The sequence below is a fragment of the Monodelphis domestica genome, chromosome 3 (genome assembly GCF_027887165.1).
Source record: "Monodelphis domestica isolate mMonDom1 chromosome 3, mMonDom1.pri, whole genome shotgun sequence".
Lineage (NCBI taxonomy): Eukaryota > Metazoa > Chordata > Mammalia > Didelphimorphia > Didelphidae > Monodelphis > Monodelphis domestica.
The window spans coordinates 259845161-259869110 of record NC_077229.1 but is presented as its reverse complement, the minus strand read 5'-3'; the positions used below and the strand labels follow the sequence as shown (position 1 = coordinate 259869110).

At 34.5% G+C, this 23950-nt stretch overlaps 1 protein-coding gene across 14 annotated transcripts in view; it reads left to right on the top strand.

Moving 5' to 3' along the window:
• Positions 1 to 23950, top strand: part of ANKRD12 (ankyrin repeat domain 12) — a 217647-nt gene that overhangs the window by 119827 nt on the left and 73870 nt on the right. For 10 of the 14 annotated variants that reach the window (XR_008917670.1, XM_056823667.1, XM_056823658.1 and 7 more), the window contains 3 exons: positions 2700 to 2768; positions 11083 to 11229; positions 22150 to 22353. Coding sequence is in view for 13 of the 14 variants with exons in the window: in XM_056823667.1 (XP_056679645.1) it covers positions 2700 to 2768; positions 11083 to 11229; positions 22150 to 22353 (420 nt within the window). In the remaining variant the exon portion in view is untranslated. Of the gene's footprint in view, positions 1 to 2699; positions 2769 to 8931; positions 10728 to 11082; positions 11230 to 22149; positions 22354 to 23950 lie in introns of those variants that run through there. The other 4 variants (XM_056823664.1, XM_056823665.1, XM_056823663.1 and 1 more) reach the window with 2 other exon arrangements.

The following is a 23950-nucleotide window of genomic DNA, read 5'->3' as shown; positions in this document are numbered from 1 at the left end:
TGTGATGCACAAATAGCATGAACAACTCATATAATTTGGATATTTAAGTAAAATTCATCTATTTTGTTTTTTAAAGTAAATAAAAATTTACAGTTAGCCTTATTGTTACTAATTACCTGCCATGAAAATATATAGATTCTAATACTAATAGTAGTTTGTTTCACCTTTTTATATTGTCCATTTTTTATTTTTTGAATGCTTTCTCCTAAAGAATTCTCTAATTTTCTTTTTTTTTTTTAAAACCCTTACCTTCCATCTTGGAATCAATACTATGTATTGGCTCTAAGGCAGAAGAGTGGTAAGGGCTAGACAATGGGGGGGTCGTGACTTTCCCAGGGTCACACAGCTGGGAAGTGTCTGAGGCCAAATTTGAACCCAGGACCTCCCGTCTCTAGGCCTGGCTCTCAATCCACTGAGCTACCCAGCTGCCCCTGGATTCCCTAATTTTCTGAGTACTTGTTTTCAGATTTAAACTTAATACTCTTATAGAAAGGACTCGGTATCTTATCAGCTGTTTAAACCAAGGTTTCCTTTTATAAAACAATAAATTGAAGAAGTTAGATAGATTTTTAAAGTGAGTAATTATTTATTGATTACTATTTTCTGGAGATAAAGCTACAAGCAGTCAAGCCAATCTCGATCTTCAAGGAGCTTACCTTCTAAGGAAGGATGACTACATTAAAGAGAACTAGAAAAGGATAAGGAAAGGAAGTGCAGCATGATGTGGAGGCCCGGTTCTGGGCAAGACATGAAGAAAACTCACTTATCAAAGTTTTGCACAAGGCCAGGCATATATATTAAGTACTTAATAAATGTCTATTAATTTGTCTTCTACATGTCTTTTACTTTTCTGTTAGTTTTGTTTGTTTGTTTGTTTGTTTGTTTGGGGTATATAAGCTACCTTCTTCAAACCTGATGGCATTTCAGAAGCAAAGATGTCCCAGTTGAGTGAATTTTCTTAAAAAACTAAAGTTTATTCTTATATACTTATAACCTAGAATAATCCAGCCATTTCTCATGGAATTTTTTTCTTGTTCTTTTAAACAAAATATTTTGAACATATTATCTTTTCCTTTATGACTCAGAATAATTGCTATACACACACACACACACACACACACACACACACACACATCGGTGATCATTTATAGTCTACACAATGAGCAGCTATTATGACATAAAAAACTGTTTGCCTATATGTGGAGCTAAAGATATTTGACATTGACCTTTAGACTCTAGGCATTAGATAATGCATAGCTTCTGAAATAATAAAAGCTAATTGAATAAGCCACAGTATATGTACCTGTTGGAAGGACAGTTTAAACATGATTTATTTTAATTGAATCTATTCAGCATTTGTATGGTTTGGTAAATTTACCGATTTAATTTATTGTTTTCCTCTTGTTCACTTGTTTTCACATTCACTTGTCTTAGAATGAAATGTTCTATATTTCTTAGACTTTTAATTTTGCCTGTACAGCAGTCAACCTAACAAAAAGTCTTAAATTGATACTTTTAAAAAGGAAAAGTGATTTATATATACATAAAGAAAAGCAAATCAAAATTCCATAAGCAAATAATTGACTTGAAATATTTTCAAATATATCGATGCAGGTCTAGAAAAGCATTTAACATGAACTTTCATGGTGTACCTATGTTAAAAAAATTTTGTGTTTGCTTAATGTAATGTATTTTCAAGTTTGGAGCAATAGAATTATTAACTAATAAACATTGTTTCAGGGATTTTCTCCTCTAAACTTATAAAACATTTCTATCCTTCACCTTCTAGACCTCTCTTCAGAAGTTAAAGTAACAGGGATTGTGTGTTATTCCAAGTTGATGTTTACCACATATATTCCATTTTCTCATGACAGAAAGACATGAAACTTGACTCAATTAATAAAACTTTCTGACTAATAATTACCATTGAAGAATGTTAAAATAGTTGAAAATGGGAATGTTATTCATAATTACAAATTCACATCATTATCTATAAACAGAATATCAGCTTTGAATATGCCCAAAATTGGCCTTATCTGATCTCTATTTTGTACCTGTTGGTTAATTGTTTCTGGGCAATTCCAAATTCTGTATCTTAACTAATGATCCATGATCAATCTTAGATCAAAGTCACTGAAGGCAGGCTTAAATAGAGTTCAGTATAATTATACCATCAAGATACAAAGCATTTTTTTCTACACCTTGAACAGAGGAAGTAACTCAGTTACAGCCTTCATTTTCTAAGAGCAAACTTAAAATAGTACAGTAATCTGGCATTATTTCTTAAACACTTAAGTAATAGAAATGCAACAATATTGAATGTTGACTATGCTTGCCAGTGCTCTTTAAAAAATCAGCTTCCTTGGTCATAAGTATGGGTAGAAATGCCTCATTTTTTAAATGAACATCTGGCCTTTGTTTCATCACTCTGTAGATAATATCTCTCATTTCATTCAGTTGATTTTTTTTCTCAGTTTAAAAGAAATTCCAACTGAGGAAATTTTAAGATCATTAACTATTTCCAGAACTGTTTCAAGTGTGTTTTAAGAATATACTGGGTGAATCCTTTTGAGCTAATTTTTAAACAATATAACTCTTTGACTAGTTGGACCTTTTAAAAAAAAAAATGTCAGTTTGTCGTATACTTCATTTCCCTCCATGTGCTTTTTTCTTTTCTTCTGTCTCTTCTCATTCTATAGATTCAGATCCAGGACATACAAGTGAAAATTGGGGGGAGAGACTAATATCTTCTTACAGGACATATTCAGGTAATTAGACTATCAGGTGTTCTTCCTTCAGCCAGTGATTTTTGTCGTATTTACCATTAGTAATTATTACTACAGATTTTCTTATTTCTTTCAAATTTCTTATTTCAAAACCAGTCATTTCTAACAAAGATGAATAGATACATTTAATTAAAGTAGTGAAACCTTATGAATAATAATAACTTTCTAAAACAAACTTGAATGTTCTGAGATATTCAAGATTTTATTAACCAGAAATTTTCATACTTCCACAGATAACATGAAAATATGTTTCAGATGCCATATACGGATGCCAAATATAAATAAAATACAAATCTAGTTTTCCCTCATTACATATCTTTGAAGGCAATATAATGTATTATGTAAGATAATGTATATTTTCTATAGGATAGTTACAGATGGAGGGCAGATAAATTTCACTTTTTCATTTTCCTTTCCTTCAGTCATTGACTTTGCTAAATCACTTCTAACTTGCCCTCATCTATCTCACTTTCAAAAAGATGAGTCCTTTCTTATTTGTAATTAGTCTTATAGTCATACTACCTAGCACCCTGTATGGTTTACAAAAGTTGTTGTAAAGGAAAATAAAATAACAGAACAGAGCAATGTCTATAAAGTATGTCTTTTTGTTGTACCATAGTTCATATAAGTGTATAGAACTATTTTATCATGGCTTATGACAAAAGAATTCCAAGTAATGCATATGTACTATTAATACTTTTAAAGATAAACCTTAAATGTATTCTTAAATACATAGATTAATCTTTTGAGTACTTTTTTTATTCCAGCATTCCTGTCTTAGAAGATTCTTTTTAATAATGTCCCAGTATACTTAATTCCTAAGCACTCAAGTGCTATATTTACAATATGAGGTGGCTAATGAATTGAAATTAACCTTCTATTATTATAAATTAATAAATAGTCAACACAACCCTGAAAAAACCAACTGATTCTATATAGGACTATCCTGAATGATATTAATTTAGGATTTGTCACAAAGGCATTTTTCCTTAATCATTTATATCCTTTAAGTTCTAGCATAACAAAAGTATTTCTGTTATGCTAGATAGTAAAACTAAAATAATATGTAATGCCCTAATAACATGTCCCACATAAGAATTACATTAAGTAAAGGCTACAGACCAAGTATTTCTGGTGTAAATCATTAAGAGGGATAGTAGTTCAAACTATTTTATCTGAGATCATTTCAGTACCTAAGAATAACAGCAAAACCTTTCTAGTTCTCTGCTACTGGAATGGTGGTACATTTGAAAATTGAGAAATAATCCTTCAGGTCATTCATACAGGTAGGTATTGATTGATTGATTGATCACTTATTCTTTGAAATATAGCTTAAATGCTTAATTCTTTGATCTTGATAGCCATCCCAGAATGGAAGCAATTTATCTCCTTGAGATAATTAATTGGTAAACTGTTTCTAAAGCAGAGAAAAGACCTTTGTGTGTCCACAACAGTTTGAAAATTGTCTACCCACATACATATGCATTTTTAAAATTGGTCAATAAAAATTTATTAAACATCTCCTATGTGCCAAACTTTGTGTTAAGTGATAAGAATAATAATAAAAGGTACAAGATAGGTCCTGCCCTCAAGATCATAATCTAGGGAGGCATCATGTAAACAACAGTTTATAGACAAGTTTATACAAACAAAGGATCAATTGGAAATAATCAACCAAAAAAAGGCACTGGAATTCTAGAACATCAAGAAAGGCTTTCTGTAGAAGGTTACTTTTAATAAGGACTTAAAGGAAGCCAGAGAATCAAAGAGGTAGCGATGAAGAGGGAGAACATTTTGGGCACGAAGGAAAACCAGTGAAAATGGCTAGAATCAAGAGATAGAGTTCCTTGTTTAAGGAACAACACAGAAGCCAGTATCTCTAGATCTCAGAGTGGGGTGGGGTCAGGGAGAACAAAATAGAGGTAAATAAGTAAACAAGAAATATTAATTATACTTAAAATAAACATCTAAATAAAGAACATTTTCAGGCATTAAAAGTATATGCACTTAGTAAGAGTACTAGGACTGGCCACAAAATATTTCACTTGATAAAATCCTCAACATGGATTTTGGAGCATGCACAGGTATTTTATAATTATTTCTGGTCTTCTTGCTATATGTCTTTTTGATTGATTACTGAGCTAGAATTGGGTGTTTGTATACAAAAGATTCCCACAGAAGACAACTCTTCTACCTACTTCTATGGAGTAAAACAAATTAGCTGATAAGGGTGAAGGAAAGGCTTTGGCCCTCTCTCACCTGGGATCAAGGCCCTAAGCACTAAACCCTACTGTTGTATATGTTCTTATGTCTATTCTTACTCTCTGTCTTACAAGAAGGGGTTTTGGAGATAAGCTGCAGCCTTGTGTGTACCAGTTCAGTCAACACAAAGCCATGTGAAACATGACCTAGGCCTAGGTAAAAATAGTCTAAGGCCCTTCCCCCACCAAAAAGTCTACAACAGCTTGTTCTAACTCTAACACATCCAGAAAAGAAAAAGAATTAGTTCCTCCCACTATTTCCCTTCCTACTAATGATTTTATGTACACACTGATGATAGCCCCCAGTCAAAAAAGGTATATGGTAAGAGGACTGGAGATAATCTTAGAATGTTTTAATTCTCTAAAGTCTACATAAGAGATTGCATCAGGACCAATATGATGTGTTTGGTGATAAAGGTTGAGATTTCAGTGGCCAACACAAATTTTTCACACTGTCTCTTCTATCCTAGATATCTAGCCAGCTTGTCTACCTCTGCTCCTGGCTTTGAATGTGTTCCAAAGAAAATTTTACTTCTGTTTTTTAAAATTACCTACTTGACTATGATGGAACAGCATACTGTTTCTGGGTTTGATGTTTTTGGAGGGGAAAAAGGGAAAATAAGAATTGATATCAAGGCTTTTGGGGTGGGAGTAGGGTTCAACAATACAAGACTGGAATTTTTTTACTTTTGAAGCTACAAAGTTCATTTCTTTATAGTTGTCTTTAAAGAGTCAAGAATCTTAGATTTTTTAAAGTCTTTAAGCCCTCCAGAAGGGTTGGGGGAAATGCTTTCAGTTATTTGGCATTTCTTGATATACTACTCATTCATCAGTGCCTAAATAGATACTCTAAAAATATATTGACTCTAGCATTTTGAGTAGATATTACTTTTGATACATGACTGACCTATTCTAAGGCTAGTCCCTACATGTTTCAGGGTGACCCCCTCCCCTTGTAGGAGGATATAATAACTTTTGATTTGAATATTATGAAGGAAAACATTATTAGGTTCACAAAGGATATATCGAAAATAGTCCAAATCTTTTGAAGTATTACAAAGTTAAAAAAGCACATCTTAATACATAATGTTCTAGTGAACATTCTTCTTGAATGTAGTATCAATAACAGAGGTATAATTTTGTATTTACAGATTTTAATGATAATTTTGAGGCAGTTAGATTATTCAGTGGATAAAACACCAGATCTGAAGTCAGATAAAACACCAGATCTGAAGTCAGAAACTCCTGAGTTCAAGTTCAACCTCCAACACTTACCATCTGTGTGACTATGGGCAAGCCACTTAACTTCTCTTGGTCTCAATTTCCTCATCTGTAAAATGGAGGCAATAGTTGTAAAGCACTTATTGACACAGTGCATGGTACATAGTATGAATTATATAAAAGTTATTATTATTAGATACTTCTCAATATGCTATCTAGACACTTCTTTACCTGTCATCAAACTTTAATTAATGCCTATTTTTATGCTAGATATTAGGAATGCATACTTCATTACCCACCCACCCCCAATATTAAGTTAAATAAATTGTTAAAGCTAATATCTAAATGTAGGGAAAACAATTCAAGTGGATTCTATGGATATTTGTTCTTTTGCTATATAGTGATACATATTACATATGTGCATGAAGGAAGATTTTTATCATCAACATCAAATATAGACTATTAGAGCTTATTAGCAAATCCCCAGAGATCATCCCTATCATACAAATTTGAATTGGTGCTTAAATATGTGCTACATTTCCATTAAATCAAATTGTTTCCCAAAATTTGTATTTTTATTTTTAAAACATTTTACAAAAAAATTAATTAATCAGGCAAATAGATCTCGTTTAAATAAAGAGAAAATAAAAGCAGAATATATTTTCCCAAATTATAAGAAGCTTTGAAGGATTTTTTTAAAAATCTCCACTGATTAGATTTTATTTCAAAGAGCATATAAATGGTTTATAACATGCTAATACCTTTTGGTTATTTTAATGATAGCATAATTAGTTAATTACTACATTTCCTTAGATTTGAGTTTATTAGCATTGAAACATTAAAATGGCAAAGACTATGTTCAATAACTAGATAAATGACAAAGGCATTAATGAAATTACTAGAAAATAAAAATTACTTAGACTCAAAGAAAATAGCTAATGATATGCTTGCAAAAGGATTTTTAAAGCATTTTTCAGAATAATTTTGTTAATGATGTCGCAATTAAGATTAATAATAAGTAATAATTTATTAAACACCTACTATGTGCCAGGCACTACGCTAAGTATTGTAGATTCAAAAAGAGGCAAAATACAGTCCCTGTCTTCCAGGAACTTGCAGTCTAAAGGAGAAGATAACAAATAAATATATTCAAATAGACTATGTACAGAGAAATAGGAAACAATATACTAAGAATTAATCATTTGTAATAAAATGTTTTTCATGGTACAAAGAGTTTATAAATAACAGAAGAAATTAGAAATATTGAGCAGGAATTGAAAATATATTTAATTTGTACAGACACTTGCAATTTATTAAATAAATAAGAAAGATTTTTAGAAGAAAATTACATTTAGATAAAAGATTTATGAGTTTACCACTGTCCCTTGGCTAACTGTTCTGGGTTTGGGGAAACTCGCCAATTTTCCTAGGTCATTAGAATATCATTTTGTAGCATTCTAATCTGCTAAATGGTGCATTGAAAGAATTAATGTGATCCTTTAAGTGTTTAACATGTCTTAAGGAACAACTCATTGATCAGTAGGATCAACTAAGTACTCGCTTACATGAAAACAAAGTTATAATATTTGGATATTTATGAAACTGAAACTAATGAGGATGAAGTTTTTTCATAGATATATCTAGTTAGCACTTGTGACTGTAGAGATAAGGGTGAATGCAGGTGCAAATAAGGTACATTTGGAGTAGACAGAAGTAGAATCCAAATCCAGTTTAGATCTAGTCACTTAGTAATGGTGAAATACCAAACTTGTCTGATCTGGGTCAGGATATAGGCAGAGTTACAAGAAAAGATATCAAGTAAGGTTGGTCAAAGCAAATTACAGGAAGAGTCACAATATGGTTCATGATGAAATGTGAAGAAATCTGAAATGGAAGGCTGAGGGCTGTGCATGAGTCTACAGGGATGAACAAATGGTTTTGACAGCTTTTTCTTGGGTGGTGGGGCAATGCTACCCTGATATTGATACACTGCCTAATTCTTTACTTTAGGGCCTCAAAATCTTCTAAGGCAGATATCAACTCTTTACCAGAGGTATACTTATGAGCAGAAAATTAATCTTAGGATAAGATGTTAGGCTCCCTAGACTACTGAAGTATAATGATTTTTCTTTTCCTTCACTCTTCTACCCCTATAACTATCAGAGTCCTCACTTCTAATCTCATTCCTTCAGGATAGGGGATACCATTCCAGAATCCCATGATGTTTGATCTATTTGATTAAAAAAAGTATCAAAAGTTGATACTTTTATGATCATCTAGTCCAAGAACTTTGTTTTTACAGAGAAGAAATTTAAGGCCCAGAAAAATAGAGATGATTTTGATTTGCAGCATTTCACAACTAGTAAATGATAGGAACAGAATGTGCACTCAGGAATTCTGGCTCCAAATCTAATACTCTTTTTTTTTTTCTTACTAGCATCTGGGATTTATTTACCCTCTTTTCCAGACTTATATTGTAGTTTACACTCATAACTAGAGTAAGGTCAAAATTATCTTTTTTTTTTTAAGTTTTTAAAACATTATTTTATTTGGTCATTTTCATACATTATTCATTGGAAACAGATCATTTTCTTTTCCTCCCCCCCCCCTCCCCTAGCTGACAGGCGATTCGTCTGGGTATCACATGTGTTCTTGCTCTGAACCCATTTCCTTGTTGTTGGTATTTGCATTAGGGTGCTCATTTAGCGTCTCTCCTCGATCATGTCCCCTCCAACCCTGTAGTCAAGCAGTTGCTTTTCCTCGGTGTTTTTACTCCCTCAGTTTGTCCTCTGCTTGAGGATAGTTTTGGTTTTTTTTTTTTCTCGTAGATCCCTGCAGATTGTTCCGGACATTGTAAAGCCATTAATGGAGAAGTCCATTATGTTCTCCTGTACCACAGTGTGTCAGTCTCTGTGTACAATGTTCTCTTGGTTCTGCTCCTCTCACTCTGCATCACTTCCTGGAGGTTGTTCCAGTCTCCATGGAATTCCTCCACTTTATTATTCCTTTTAGCACAATAGTATTCCATCACCAACATATACCACAATTTGTTCGGCCATTCCCCAATTGAAGGGCATCCCCTCATTTTCCAATTTTTGGCCACCACAAAGAGCGCAGCTATGAATATTCTTGTACAAGTCTTTTTCCTTATTATCTCTTTGGGGTACAAACCCAGCAGTGCTATGGCTGGATCAAAGGGCAGACATTCTTTTATCGCCCTTTGGGCATAGTTCCAAGTTGCCCTCCAGAATGGTTGGATCAATTCACAACTCCGCCAGCAATGCATTAATGTCCCTACTTTGCCACATCCCCTCCAGCATTCATTACTTTCCTTTGCTGTCATGTTGACCAATCTGCTAGGTATGAGGTGATACCTCAGAGTTCTTTTGATTTGCATCTCTGATTATAAGAGACAAAATCTAATACTCTTTCTAATAGGTCATGTTCCTTTTTCCCTTCCCCTTTCCCACACAAAGTATCTTCTCCCTGGCAAAGTGGAAATGCACTTCAGCTTACCAAGATCTTTTCACTGAAAACTCATAGTTGGCAAGTGTCTAGATCTGTTTCTTAGATCCATAATCCTTCCAGTCTAGAAGATACCTGAACCTTCCCTTTTGCTACTAAAAGTACAAAAGGATTCATGTTCTTTAAATTACTTTGCTGTTTGGTCTCCGTAGGGGGAAGAGTCATAACTATAGGGCATAGAAGATTAGGTCATGTAGTCAGGACAAGTAGGAATCAGTCTTTCCAGGCATAATCAGAAAGTGGGTATCCCCAGAGAAATAGCAGGAAACTGCTAAGGAAATGTGCTGCCCACACTTCCTCAGAAGGATAGTATTAACTAGTATATACTTCCAATTCCTTTCCCTGTCTTGCATTGGAATTTTTTCCATTCACTAGGTGGATCATCTGACTTTGTCTCCAATGTCCAAGAGGCTCTTGATTCAGAAAAGTAGACACTTCTAAACTTGGTTCTAAAACCCTTGTAGAACCAAGAACTTCTAAAGAATCCCCCCACCCCCTGCAAATCTTTTCTGAAAGTAGTCCCATATGTTTGTTACTATTCAGACCAGGTTTCTTAGAAATGTCCTTGTCCTGTAAGATTCTTGGACTTCCCGTGAATATTAGCTACCTTGAATCTTGAAAAAAGGATCTGGAATCTCTACCTAACATTATATCATCTATAGCAAGTTGCATTCTTAGAACTAGAACACTTTGGAATGTGCTGTAGTTACTCCTTTTGCTAAGAACCTGTCTAAATTTCTTGAATTCTTAATATCAGAAAACATAGAAGAACTTTATAACATCAACTGAAATAACTATGAGATTGTAGGGTTACAAAATTCAAAGAAAATATAGTGCATGTTACTTAATAAGACTGCTGCTTATTAAGGAGAGATTACCAAAACAAGGAATACTAATTTGGGTGAAGTTAAGAAATGGGAAAAGAAACTATTATGTGAGTCTGTTAAAATTTGATAGACTAAATCATTAAAACACAAAATATTCTCAGAATAAATAATTTAATTGTCTTTGAACTCTGAACAGTTTTTAAGAAGCATTCACTTCAAAAGATATGTTTATTCTTTAATAAGTGAATTTATATAATACATGTATTTTGTACTCATATATAAAAAAGATGCTTCAAAGTATTCAAACAGAAGTTTGCATTTGTTATGCGCATGTATAGGATGTTCCAAAGGTCTCAGTGCAATTTAAACTTTAATAGACCAAATACTTTTTAAAGGTCTACTATTCTATTTCTTTGAGTACTTAACTGTTTCATAATCATATATATGTATTAATATTCCCAGAGAAAGAAGGCCCAGAGAAGAAGAAAACAAAAAAGGAGACTGGAAACAAGAAATCAACACCTGTTAGCATTCTTTTTGGTTACCCATTATCTGAACGCAAGCAGATGGCCCTTCTAATGCAGATGACAGCAAGAGACAACAGTCCAGGTGATGACTTTAAATTCTGCTTTACTCCTTTGATTTTCCTCAGTAATGTTTAGTCTTATGTTTATGCATCAAAATAAAAACTCTAAATGTACAAACCTTTTCCTGCATTTGCTTTTAGTATTTTCAAACCAATGTGTCTATTTTTTAATATATACTTTTTATTTTTATATTTTACTTTTTATATTTTTAAAAATTAAAAAGCCTCTAAGAATTCTTAGAGGCTATGCTTTTATATTAATACACTATCAGTAGCAGTAGAGTAAGAAAATTTACAATTTTCTTTCAGTAGTCCATGAAAAGTGCTATGTAATTTTTTCTAAATGTACCTCAGATTTTTTTCAAATTTTCATGACATCATTTCTAAATTTGTACATTTATATTCTTCAGTTTATTAGCTTCCTACTAATGCTATCTTGAAAAAGAAGCATAATTCATTTTTTCCAGTTGTTTTATATATCCTAAAAAAAGCAAAAATAATTCCCTAATAATATACTATTCTTTCATTCCTTAATAATATACTAGTTTTTATACTTTAAATTTTGTAATCAAATCATAATATACAATTCTTAGGTGTCTTATTTACTATAATTTCTAATACTATGAGTATACTTACAAATTAATCATTCCATAAAATTAGGTGACAGCTTAATTTCATATCAGCACTTTCATGGATCCACTGAGTTATATTGAAATGAATACATCCTTCCAATGGTGGAGATTTTACAATCCATGGATTCCAGTTCCTCCTATGTCATTTTTGTCTTGAATTCTGTTGTAAGGAAAGTGTTGAAGTTTGCAGAGATAAGTGGCATGATAGCCAGCTAACAGCCTTCGTTAACCCCCTTCAAAGTTCCAGACTCTTACACCAGTTCTTTCACAGACTTTTCCACAGACAGTTTATGTTCCAGAAACCATCCTTCATGCTTTTTACATTTTCTGAGGGACAGCAAAACATGGGGAATAGGGAGCTGAACATGGAGTTAGGAAGACCTGGGTTCCAATGCTGCTTCAGGCACTTTCTGAATATTCAGCCACTTACCCTCTTAGAGCCCCTATTACCCTATCTGTAAATGGGAACAATAGAAGTTATGGTACCTTACATCTAACGTTATGGTGAGGCTTAAATGAGATAATATGTTTGTAATGTTTTTTGAAAACTTTAAAGTACAGGTATCCCTTCCACATTGTAGGGTTTAGGGGCACAGTGCTCCCACATGATCGAAAATATGCATAAAATTTTTTGGCCCTTTGTCCAAGAGAAGTCTGATATTTTTTTCTTTTATGGAGTGTTTGAAGTACCTTATATTTATTTATGCGATATTAAGCTTTTTATGATTTCTCTACATGTCTAGCTTTTGTGTGTTGTCTGTCAACTTTCACATTCTCTTTACAAACTTTTAACTTTTTATTTATTTTAGCTTAAAAAAAGAAATTGTGTTTGTGGTATTAAAAGATAAAATATGTTGATGTCATATAATACTATACATATATTTTATGCATTCCTAACTTTTTCTGTATCATCTTTTGGCCTTTGTGTGTTGTCTGCAACTTCTACCAAACTTCCCCAAATTCCCATTTAATTTCTTATGCCAATCCAGAATATATTTAAATGGAAATGGGAAAAGTCTCAGTATGGAAGGGATAACTGTACTGTGAAGAATGAGCTAAGGGAAGAAAGTGAAGTTGGCCATATAGATCTGAGAATTGTCAGCAGGGTTGATAGTTAACTATCCCATGAGCTAACAAGGTTATTGAGAAAGAATATAGAGGAAGAAGAGAAAACAGTCTGGGATAAGACTTTGAAAAGTATCCATTTCATGGGGATGATAAGCCAGCAAAGAAAACTAAGGTAGGCAGACAGATAGGAGACAAACCCAAAGGGAAAATATCTCCAGGAGAAGAAGAAAATCAACTGTCAAATGTGGCAGAGAACTCAAGTAGAATAAGGAATGAGAAAAGGCCATCAGATTTGGCAATTAAGAGAACAATGGTAGATTACTGCAACCAATGTGCTTCATAAGCTGCAGTAATCTTCGTTGTACTGTATTTATGTTTATCATGAGTAATACAAGGCAAGATAACAAAATGGCCCATGAATTAGTAAATCTTATAAAAATAAATTTTATAAATATAAAAACAACATCTTAATGGGATTCAATAAAGATGAACTTCACAATTAGAAAAGGAAAGGGAAAGGAATAATCATTTATATGGTACCTGCCATCTTCTAAGCACTGGTCTTTATAAATATCACATTTGATCTTTGCAACAACCCTTTAGGGAGGTACTTTGTGAAACTGAGGCTGACAGAGGTTAAGTTATTTGCTTACATGACTGGTAAGTGTCTGGGACTAGAATTCAGATTCTTCCTGACTCCAGTCCCAGTGATCTGCTCAGTGCATCACCTACCTTCCTACAAGTATAAGATGCCAGCAGGCTTTCTAAACAGTTTCTCAGAAGAAGATATGGCCAAGTTTAATATGAATCACCAGAATGATAAGGCAACCAAGAAATATAATGCAATCTTTGACTGCATTTAGAAAAGTATGTTGCCCAAGAGTAGGGAAATGTTCCCACTTTATTTTATCCTAGCCAGACGCAAATCTGTTCTGGCCACCATAAACATTGATAAGCGGGAGAACAACCAGAATAAAAAGATCCTATAAATCATTGTCACATGAGGATGAACTAAAAGAAATGAAGGGTAGAGAGAGCCAAGATATCACAGTAGCAAGAAAAAGTAAAATAGTTCTCCCATAAAACTCATCCACAAAATAATAATTTTAAAAATGCATCCAACTGAATTCTGAGTGGGAAATCCTAGAAAAATCACAGTAATTCATTCAAGGGAGAAGAGAAGTCTGGAGGACTAGCTGTAGAGTCTAGCCAGTAATGGCCATGCACAGTATTCTAACACAGGGACTTCAGGCTCGCACAGAGGAGCCTGACCTTAATGCAGGATGAAGGAGTGGCTCTTGAATACATTGCCCAGTTCCAAAATTACCCAGAATCTGGGTGAACCAAGGAGGGTACCTAAACCTAGAGAGGACAGGTTGAAGGATCAGTCCACAGACCCTAGATTGGGTACTAAATAAGAAAGAAGTACACAGGTAAGCAATAGCAATTTAGCACTAACTCTTAAAAGTGGAACAAGATCTCAGATCCAGCTCTTAGCCCAACCTGAAGCCTATGGTGAAGTATCATGAAACCCAGACCAAAGGTGAGCATATAAGTCTGTCACTCTGAATAAGCAGAGCTTTCCCTCTGTGATAGTAGCCAAGCCAAGCAGCAGTCTGCTAGAATTTCAATCAGGGACAATTCCATAGAAGTATTTCTTAGACCCAAATTACAGTCAGATAATTGTAAAGTTTAGACCAGGAGGGCAATGGTCAGATTTTGTCCCAAAACAGACCACTTTGGAAGCACTGAAGACTCAACTATCTCTAGTTCCTAGAATATAATACAATACTCTGAGAAAGTAGCAGTAGGATCCAAGAAAACTAATACTCAGGCCAGACATTCTCTCCAGAAATACACAGAGCTCATCCCTAATGATATTGGGTATGTTGTGGAGAGGGTTCTTTTTTTTAGTATGGAATTAAGATGCCCTCTGCATTCCCTTTGTAAAAATTAAAATTAAATGTCAGTAATAAAAATATTATATTTTAGGAGATTTGATTTATTAAGAGGATGAAAAATAAAGACCATGTGCTGATCAGCCAGTTCAAACTCCCTCCTTACTGCCAACAAGCTCACTGTCATCATGCTAAAGAGGGTGGGACCCTCCACGTCCCCGCCTAATATCCCCTGTCTACAGGAAGTACGTAATGACAGGGAGTCAGTAGTTCCCAGGTAATGTAGTTCTTTTTTAGGGTAACAAATTTTCAATTATACATTATCCCCCTGAGATCCATAGAAGACTAGTCTCTCCAATGGATCTTGTAAACATAACCAACTTTGAAATTACAATAATTTGAGGATAAGAGGAAAAGAGAACAAAACCAATGATTGCTAGGCACATTGACAAAAAAACAACTAGGGTGCAGAACTCTTCAGCATAAAAGTATATATACACAAAACAAATGCATTCAACCCCACACAGTTCAAATCACCACATCCCAAAGTTCACTCTGGATGTTCTGGTGTAGTGCGTGGTCTATGGAGGCATCTTCATGGTGCCTTCTCCAAACAGTTCACTTTCTGGATTCAGAGAGGTAGCATGTTTCTTATCCTAAAATTACCCCATGAAAAGGGTGTTGAAAAAACACAGGGATCACTTAGGAATGCATGACTGAGTTATGAGGTATATGAATCAATTGGTAAGAGAAATCAAAAACATTTTAAAAAATCCAAATAAAAGAGAAAATAATATGTGGATGAAATATAGACTATTAAAGTCTTATGTGTAACAATTCTAAATAAAGGAAAAATAACCTATAACAGATCCTTGAATCAGGGCCCAATTAAAGTGATTTAAGCAATTATGCATTTACCCAATCAGAAGCCAGGACTACACAGAAAGTTTTGCCACACAATGAAAGATAAAATAGGGACTAGATGATAGGAGCCAAATTTGAGATACTTGGTAGAATGTAGGACAGGGAAGACCTGCCTTTGATATATGTCAAAGCAGCCACAACCTTGAACCCCAAATAAGTTCAAGTCCTCTTGTCTTGACTCAAAATTTCATCAATCCCATTGGGATTGGTTGGTCTCTTAGACCTTGTGCTCGATTGGCACTATGCAGGTTAGCTTTGTGCTTCTTAAACACTGTACAGTGGCTCTTTTTGTATTCCCTTCTCCTGGAATCAGACAAAATCATTAAGCAAAGTCCCATAATATTTTTAAACAATCAGTGGCATCATTTTTATAGTCTAAAGCTTTTGGGGGTATGCATTAATATTAGAACAAATGTATTTTAAACTTATATTACTGCAAAATAAAAAAGAAAGAAAATCTTCTCAATACTGTTGACATGTGCTTCAAACAAAGGAGAGAAAAAATAAAGCTCAGATACTATATTGCACATGCAAGGAAAAACAATAATAAAGTTTTAAAAATCAAAAATATGTGGCTTACAATCAGTGACATACTGTGTCAGCCAAGGAGAGGTAGAATGCAAAGGTTTCTCACCCAAAAAAATGAGATCCATTTCCTTTTTAACTTAACCAGTGTGTGAATACAAATGATTTTCAGAATAAAACGGTAATACAGTAGATAATGCACATTCAAAGAAGTACCAAAGTCCCCAAAATTCCCAATAGCCTAGTTAATTACAATAGCAAACAAACCCACTATCATATTTCATATGAGTTGCTGTATGACAAAAAAAAAACAACCTATGAACTAATGGATATTTGTCACAAATTTTAAAGACGTAGCAAATCTTTCAACCTTGGCAAATATATATGTATATTTGCCAATTTTTTTTTAGCATTTATTTTATTTGGTCATTTTCCAACGTTATTCATTAGAAACAAAGATCACCTTTTTTTTTCCTCCCTCCCTCCCCCCACCCCTCCCATTGGCAATGCGCAATTCCTCTGGGCATCACATGCTTCCTCAACCCGAGCCCATTTCCATGCTATTGGTTTCCATAGTAGGGTGTTCATTCAGAATCTCTCCTCCTTCATATCCCCTCCACCCCTGGAGTCAAGCTGTTGTCCTTTCTCCGAGTTTTTACTCCCACCATGTGTCCTCTGCTTGTGGGTAGTGTTTTTTTCTCCTTGGTTCCTGCAGGTAGTTCAGGGACGCAAATATATTTTTAAACAAAGTAAAACTTATTTGGGTCTAGAACATCACCAAAAAATCTAGATTGTTCTGGTGGAAGTAAATTAAAGAGAAGAGTTTTACAGGAGTTCTTTTTGGCTTCCTGCTTCATAGAAACACCTTGGTAGGAACATTTCTTTGTTTCTCTATCTTTAATACAACATTCTTTATAATGTAAACATTTTAAAAATCATCCATTCAGAAACCACTAGTTATCCAAAGGTTGTTAGCCAGGTTGAGTCCATCCATCATCTATGTGACAATTAACAAATGCAAAATGGAAGGGGAAAAAAAGCTGTTTATGGGTTTTTACAATATTTCACAATATTTTGTCCAATAGTCATAGGGGAAAGGTAATAATCAGCAAAATACAATAAAATACAGAGACTTTCATAAAAAGTCTAAAAAGGCTTAAAAATTTCACCTCCAGTCTCTTTAAAGTTCCTTTCTCTGTCCGTTCAGATTCCTTTTCTCAGGGCTGTGGAATTTCCCTTAGCAAGGGAGAACATGAGTTTGAAGAATCTCAAACTGGATAAATCTTAGAGATGGGGCAGGCCCAAGTGGCAAAGGGTGATGAATTTCTCCCCTGAATCTCAGGCAAGATAAGTAAAAAGATCAGTGCACTCATGAATGGTAGAAGCTGTTTGAATTAGGCAAGGTACTGCTCTTTCAAAAGAGTATGCCATGCTTGTAATTTTACTTCCTGTTTGGAAGAGTAATTTGTTTCTTCCCTTCTCCCCTGAGGTAAAATGCTAGTTTCCCCAGCCATGTGGAGAGGGAGTTAGGAGGCTAATCATTGTCTAAGGAAAATACACCCCAGTTTTTACTAGTTGCCCAGAGAGCAGCTACAAAACTCCTAGCTTCTCAGTGGCAGCAATCAGCAGCCCAGCAGGATCAGTAACAGCAATCGGGGTCAGGGAGGAGGCTGATTCAGGAGCAGAAGCAGGAGTAGGAGCAAGGCCAGAGATCAGGAGGAGGATTGCCAGAGGCAGCAGCAAGGAACTGAGGAACATGGGCTCAAGCAGAGTCTCCTGGCTAAAAATAGCCCGGAGAGTGACCAGGCAAAAAGTAGGGAAAGAAAAAGGCAACAGCTCCAAAGAAAGTTCAGAGTTCTCTCAAAGTTTGGGGAAGGGGTGGAGATGAAAAGCCTTGGCAGGAGAAACGTGGCTTAAAAATTTTTATCTAGACTATCTTAAATAATTGAGAGGTTCTTCTCTGACTAGTGGTTGCCATCAATGTAAAAATTAAAATTAAATGTCAATAATAAAAATATATTTTAGGAGATTTATTAATTATCATTAGAAATCAAGGAATAAAGAGGATACAAAATAAAGACCATGTGCCTATGGCTGATCAGCCAGTTAAAACGCCCGTATTACCACCACCAAGCTCACTGTCATCATGCCAAAGAGGGTGAGCCCCTCCATGTCCCCACCTAATATCCCCTGTCTTCAGGAAGTATGTAACGACAGGAAGTCAGTAGGCTCCCAGGAAATGCAGTTCTTTTTTAGGGTAACAAATTTTCAATTATACACCTTCCAAGGCTAAGATTCTATAATGCTTGCATTTTAAATATGTGAATTATAAAAAGAATGTATAATTGCAAGAACATAAATATTTTCAAGTAAAAGTTTATTTATATATATATATATATATATTCTTTGTCAGCAAACTACATCATCAGGTCAGCAAATTTCATCTTTAGGGCCAAAATCAGCCATGCCCCAGATAGAGCTAAGAATGGTTTTTCCATTTTAAAATACAGTAAATTTTTATTTTATTACCTTGCTAGCTAGCCTACAAAAACAGGTGGTAGGCTAGATTTGGCCTAACTCACTGTAGGTTACTGACCCCCTCTATTCTATATAATTAGCATATTCCTTTTGTATACTCTTTCTTGAGTCAGATTTAAGAGTTGAATGCTTCTGCACACACATTGTTAAAGGTAAATATAGGGTTGAGACTGAATATAAATTTAGTTGGTAGCCAGGGATTTAATTTCTAAAACCCAATGAAGCACTCAAGTCAGAATGGAATTTTATGGTGGTTTATTTACAATAGGTGGAAGAAATTAAGAAAGGGGTGGGGGGATTATTTAAACTGCTCCAGCTCCAGCTGAGCCAGGCAGGAGTTCAGAGGCCTTGGCCAATAGGGCCTCCCCAGAAAGCCAAGGGAAAGGGGAGTCAGTCTTATCACTCACCACGTGACCGTCTCAAGGAAGCCATCTGAGGAGCTCCTCCAGGCTTGAATTCCAAGGTCAACTCCACCTAAGCTCCCTCCCCAAAGGAAGGGACACAAAATATAAAGGCAGTTATTTACATCACTTCCTTTGTCTCACATGTGCCAATGGTGGCTTAAGCTTGGCTTAGGAAAGCCCAGGGGTCAGTCAGTTGTTTCTGATTTGTTACTTGCTAGCATATGCCAGTCATAGGCCTTCCTCCCTGACACTTATAATCCTTAAGTGTGGGTATATACATTCCTGGGTGCTAGACTAAGTAAAAAATGGAGAAAATCTAAAATTCACAACATGCACATGCAGACACACAAAAGGGAGCTGAGAACAACTAGCCTTGATGCTGGCTTTACTAGCCAAATAAAACTTTTGAGATTAATCTTCACAAATATTGGGGTCCCCTTTGATGAGAATATTAGAAGTGAAAAGGAAGACTTTTACAACCAGTTATACAGCTGGCTTAATTTTTTTACGCCATACAGTTGACTGAAAATTGTTCAGATTACAAGATCCCACTGTGATTATTCATTTGCTATAAGAATGCTTTTGATACATAGAAAGAAAATATTATATTAAATGCCTCCTTCAACAAAGTAATCCCATTAAAGTCAAAATAATACAATCTTTCTTGAACAATATAGATTTCTTGTTCAAACATCTGATCCTTGATATCAAATGAATCATAAAATAGAGACATTCTTGCTAAAAATATTTGCCCTGATTATAGATGGAATCGAGTGTAGAATTGAAGATGAAGAGAGATTTCATGTAAATAGTTATATCCTCCATCCTATTTATGGATAACATTGTGCCAATTGCATGAAGCCTCAGAATAATGCAGAGTCTTCTAGGTAATTTTCATAATACCTCAAAAGAGTCTGGCCTAACTATCCACACAGGAAAAACTAAATGGATGAAGAAGAATGCCTTTTTGTTAGGCTACAAATATACAGTATAATGGACAAACTACAGAATTTGTCCATTAGTGTATGTTTATGTTACATGTGTGTATAGGCAAAACATTACAAATGGACAATGAGCTAGTCTCATAACTGAACAGGAAAAGAATAAGTTGGATCTATTAGCCTTTGGAAATTGGAGGTAGCTTCTACATAAACAGGTTTTTAATGCTAATAGTCTTCCAGTGTTATGTGACTATGAATCATGAAATATACTACAATTTCTGCAGAATTAGAATTGAGGTCACCAATAGTTCAGTGAAAAAACTTAAGAATCAACACAGATATTGAGACAATACCTTCAGCAAAGTGACAAGCTGAAAAATAAACCCTGAAAAATCCGTAGCATTTCTATATTATAATAACAAAATCCTAATAGTAATAATGGGGAAATTTGATTTCTAAATTACTACAAAAAGCATAAAATAATTGGAGACAAAAAATTTACCAAAATTACACAAAATATTTGTAGATTACATTTCAAAGTGTTCCTTAAACAACAACTTAAATTGGAGGAATAATCGGGGATCTTGGCTGCCTTGCCAATATAATAAAAATGACTACCACACAAGTTAAAGTTCTAATACTGTATAAAACTATAAAAAGGCTATTTCATAATACATGGTATCATAATAAAACTCATTTGATGAAATAACATGTAAACATCAGAGAAATAAGAGGGAAGGAAGAGAAATAGCATCTCTTAGACCTCAAACACTATATTGTGCAGTAGCAATCATAAAACCATTTTGTATTATTTAAAAAACAGAAAATTAGATGAATGAAACAGACTAGACAAATAATCTGAAAATACAATTACTTATGAAAAAAAAATTTTATGTGTTAAAAAATTGCTTGGAATACCAGACTGGCAGAAATTTGACTTAGATCAAAATTTTATACCATATTCTACAATAAATATAAAATGGATGTATATAACCTTATATTAAAGATCATACCATTAAAATTACAATTATGAAGAAGAACCAACATGAGGGAAATATTTGAATATAAAAAGGTAGAATATGATTATCAAGATGATTGATGAATAGTCCCCACACTTCATTAGTACTCTGTTAATATCAAGCATTCCGTGAAGGACTTCTAATGTCTAATAGGTTGAATGAGATACTCTTAGACCCATGCAAGAATGTGGGCAAAGAGTTACAAAGAGCTAGCAGTTCTGTAAAAAGTTCTAAGCTATATTTTAAAGATCTTATGCTTTTAAAATCTTAGCTCTGCTAAATTTCTACTCCATAGATTCAACATGGTATGGCACAGAGTATAACTGCTTTGTACCTTCTCCTATGCAATTAATATACCTATTTCTCTTGAATCTATCACAAAAAGATAAACACAACTTGATGATGGTCTTCCTTTCTACTTCTATATTACCTCAGCTTTATGAATATATCATTTGATTTGGCCATTTGTCATTGTCTTTCACTCTCCTTTCTTGGCCAGCCTAACTCTTTTTTTGTCTATACAATGCGCAATAACTTATTTTATGTCATTATTAGTAACATACTATAATGACTGACACATAGGCACATCAGATAGAATATAGGTTTCATAATGGAAAATATTAAGGTAATTGTGGAATGTACAAGTTCAGAAGCAGTTAACAGCTTTCTTGGTTCCTCTTATACCTGATACTTTAATGCAATATCTTTGTCATTTTTCTACCCGTTATTTAATAATGTGTCTTTAAATCAGTTCACAGGAACTTTGATAGCCCTAAGAGAAAATCTATTAGGTATAGTTAAACCAGCTTTCAAAGAAACTAATTGTAGAGTACCATGAGAAGAAGCAATACTCAGTTTTTGTGATAGTATAACAAAGCTGTTCATTCCTATTGGGATTTCACTAACATTTGCTGAAGTATTCTAATATCTGAGAACAAAGCAACAAATTTCATAAGTCCATTTTGAAAAGCTTTGACTTTCTTTTTATTTCCAGATTCCACCCCAAATCATCCTTCACAAACAACACCAGCAGCACAAAAGAAAACTCCCAGTTCCTCGTCTCGACAGAAAGATAAAGTTAATAAAAGAAATGAGCGTGGGGAAACACCTTTGCACATGGCAGCTATTCGGGGAGATGTGAAACAAGTCAAAGAGTTAATAAGTTTAGGGGCAAATGTGAACGTGAAAGATTTTGCAGGTAAGGTGACAATTCAAATTTAATATAATTGTACCAGAATATATAGTAAAAATTTCTATTAATACTATCATTTATGTCAACAGATACTTGCTTTCTTAATTTTTTATTTTAAAAAGCCTGTTGCAGGGGGCAGCTGGGTGGCTCAGTGGATTGAGAGTCAGGCCTAGAGACGGGAGGTCCTATAACGATAATCTTAGCGTAGTGATTTAAAATCTAAATTAATTGGTCGCCAGAGAAAATCCCAAATAATAAAATACCCAAGTCAGCTGGAAATTATGGTGATTTTACTTAATATAGAGAGAAGGAATTAAGGAGAAGAGAGAGGGAGAGGAAAGAGTTAATCTAAACTGCTCTGGCTCAGGCTCAGGCTGAGCCAGGAAGGAGTTAAAGGCCTTGGCCAAAGTGGCCTCCCTGAGCCTAAGGGAAAAGGAAGTCAGTCTTATCACTCATTAAGAGACTGTCTCAAGGAAGCTGTTTGAGTTAGCTCCTCCAGGCTGAGTTCTGAATATCGAATTGCCCGTATATCCGAATTTCCAAATGTCAACTTTTCATCCTCTTTTATAGACCTTTCACTCTTGTGTCTCCTCCTCTAAATTTTCACATCTACCAATCACAGCAGACGCTTTTCTCCAGGACTGTCTGCTCTTTAGTTCTCACCTTCTCTGGTTAAATTATATCTTTTGAGCTATTTCACACTTATTTGTTAAGTTCACCTTTTGTTAGTTACTTGACCTTTTTTGTGATTAATTTAATCTTTATGGGCATTTAACATCTTTTTTGTATTAAGATACTAAAAATATACTTAGCTTAAAGTTTTAGCTTCACTATAAAGTGAGAACTAAGTACCTTCATTGTTCAGTTAGGAGATTACAACTTTATCTTCCCCTAAAGTACATCTAAGTAGAGTGGAGTAATTTCCAAGTTCACAGTCCTAGGTTCAGATCTGGTCTCAGACACTTCCCAGCTGTGAACCTGGGCAAGTCACTTAACTTGCCTAGCCCTTACAACTCTTCTGCCTTGGCTCCAAGACAGAAGGTAAGGGTTTAAATTTTTTTCTTAAAATAAAATTCCTATTGCAGAGAACTAATGACTAAAGTGGCTGTCTGAACAAGGCAGGCAACCCAGATTCCCTATACTTCTTGCAGCAGAAACCTAAACATAGCACCAAAAGTAGTACTGACTAAAAATCCAATGAGAAGCTATATCTTCTTACCCCCTGAATGGCATAGAAAAGTAGCCAGAAACCCCCAAAAAAGACCCTCCAAAAAATGTCATCACTAGCATAAACAAAGCAACCTTTTGGAACAAAAAGAGATATCTGAACCTACAAGAATATGTTCTGAAGCAACAACAACACAGGACTCTCACAAGAAAGCCCCAGGGTAGTCAAAATACTGAAGTATGGACCTTGGAAACAAAGAAGCCTAGTAGCAACTGCTTTAGGCATGACAAAATTTAGCTGGAACATCCCAGGCTCAGGGACTCTGAAGTCCATTGCATTCTGTCACTAGATGCCAAAGAGGACCCCAAAGATTCAGCCCTCTGAAGAAACTCAAGGACAGAAAGGAGCCTACCATCACTTTTTTTAGTGTAGACA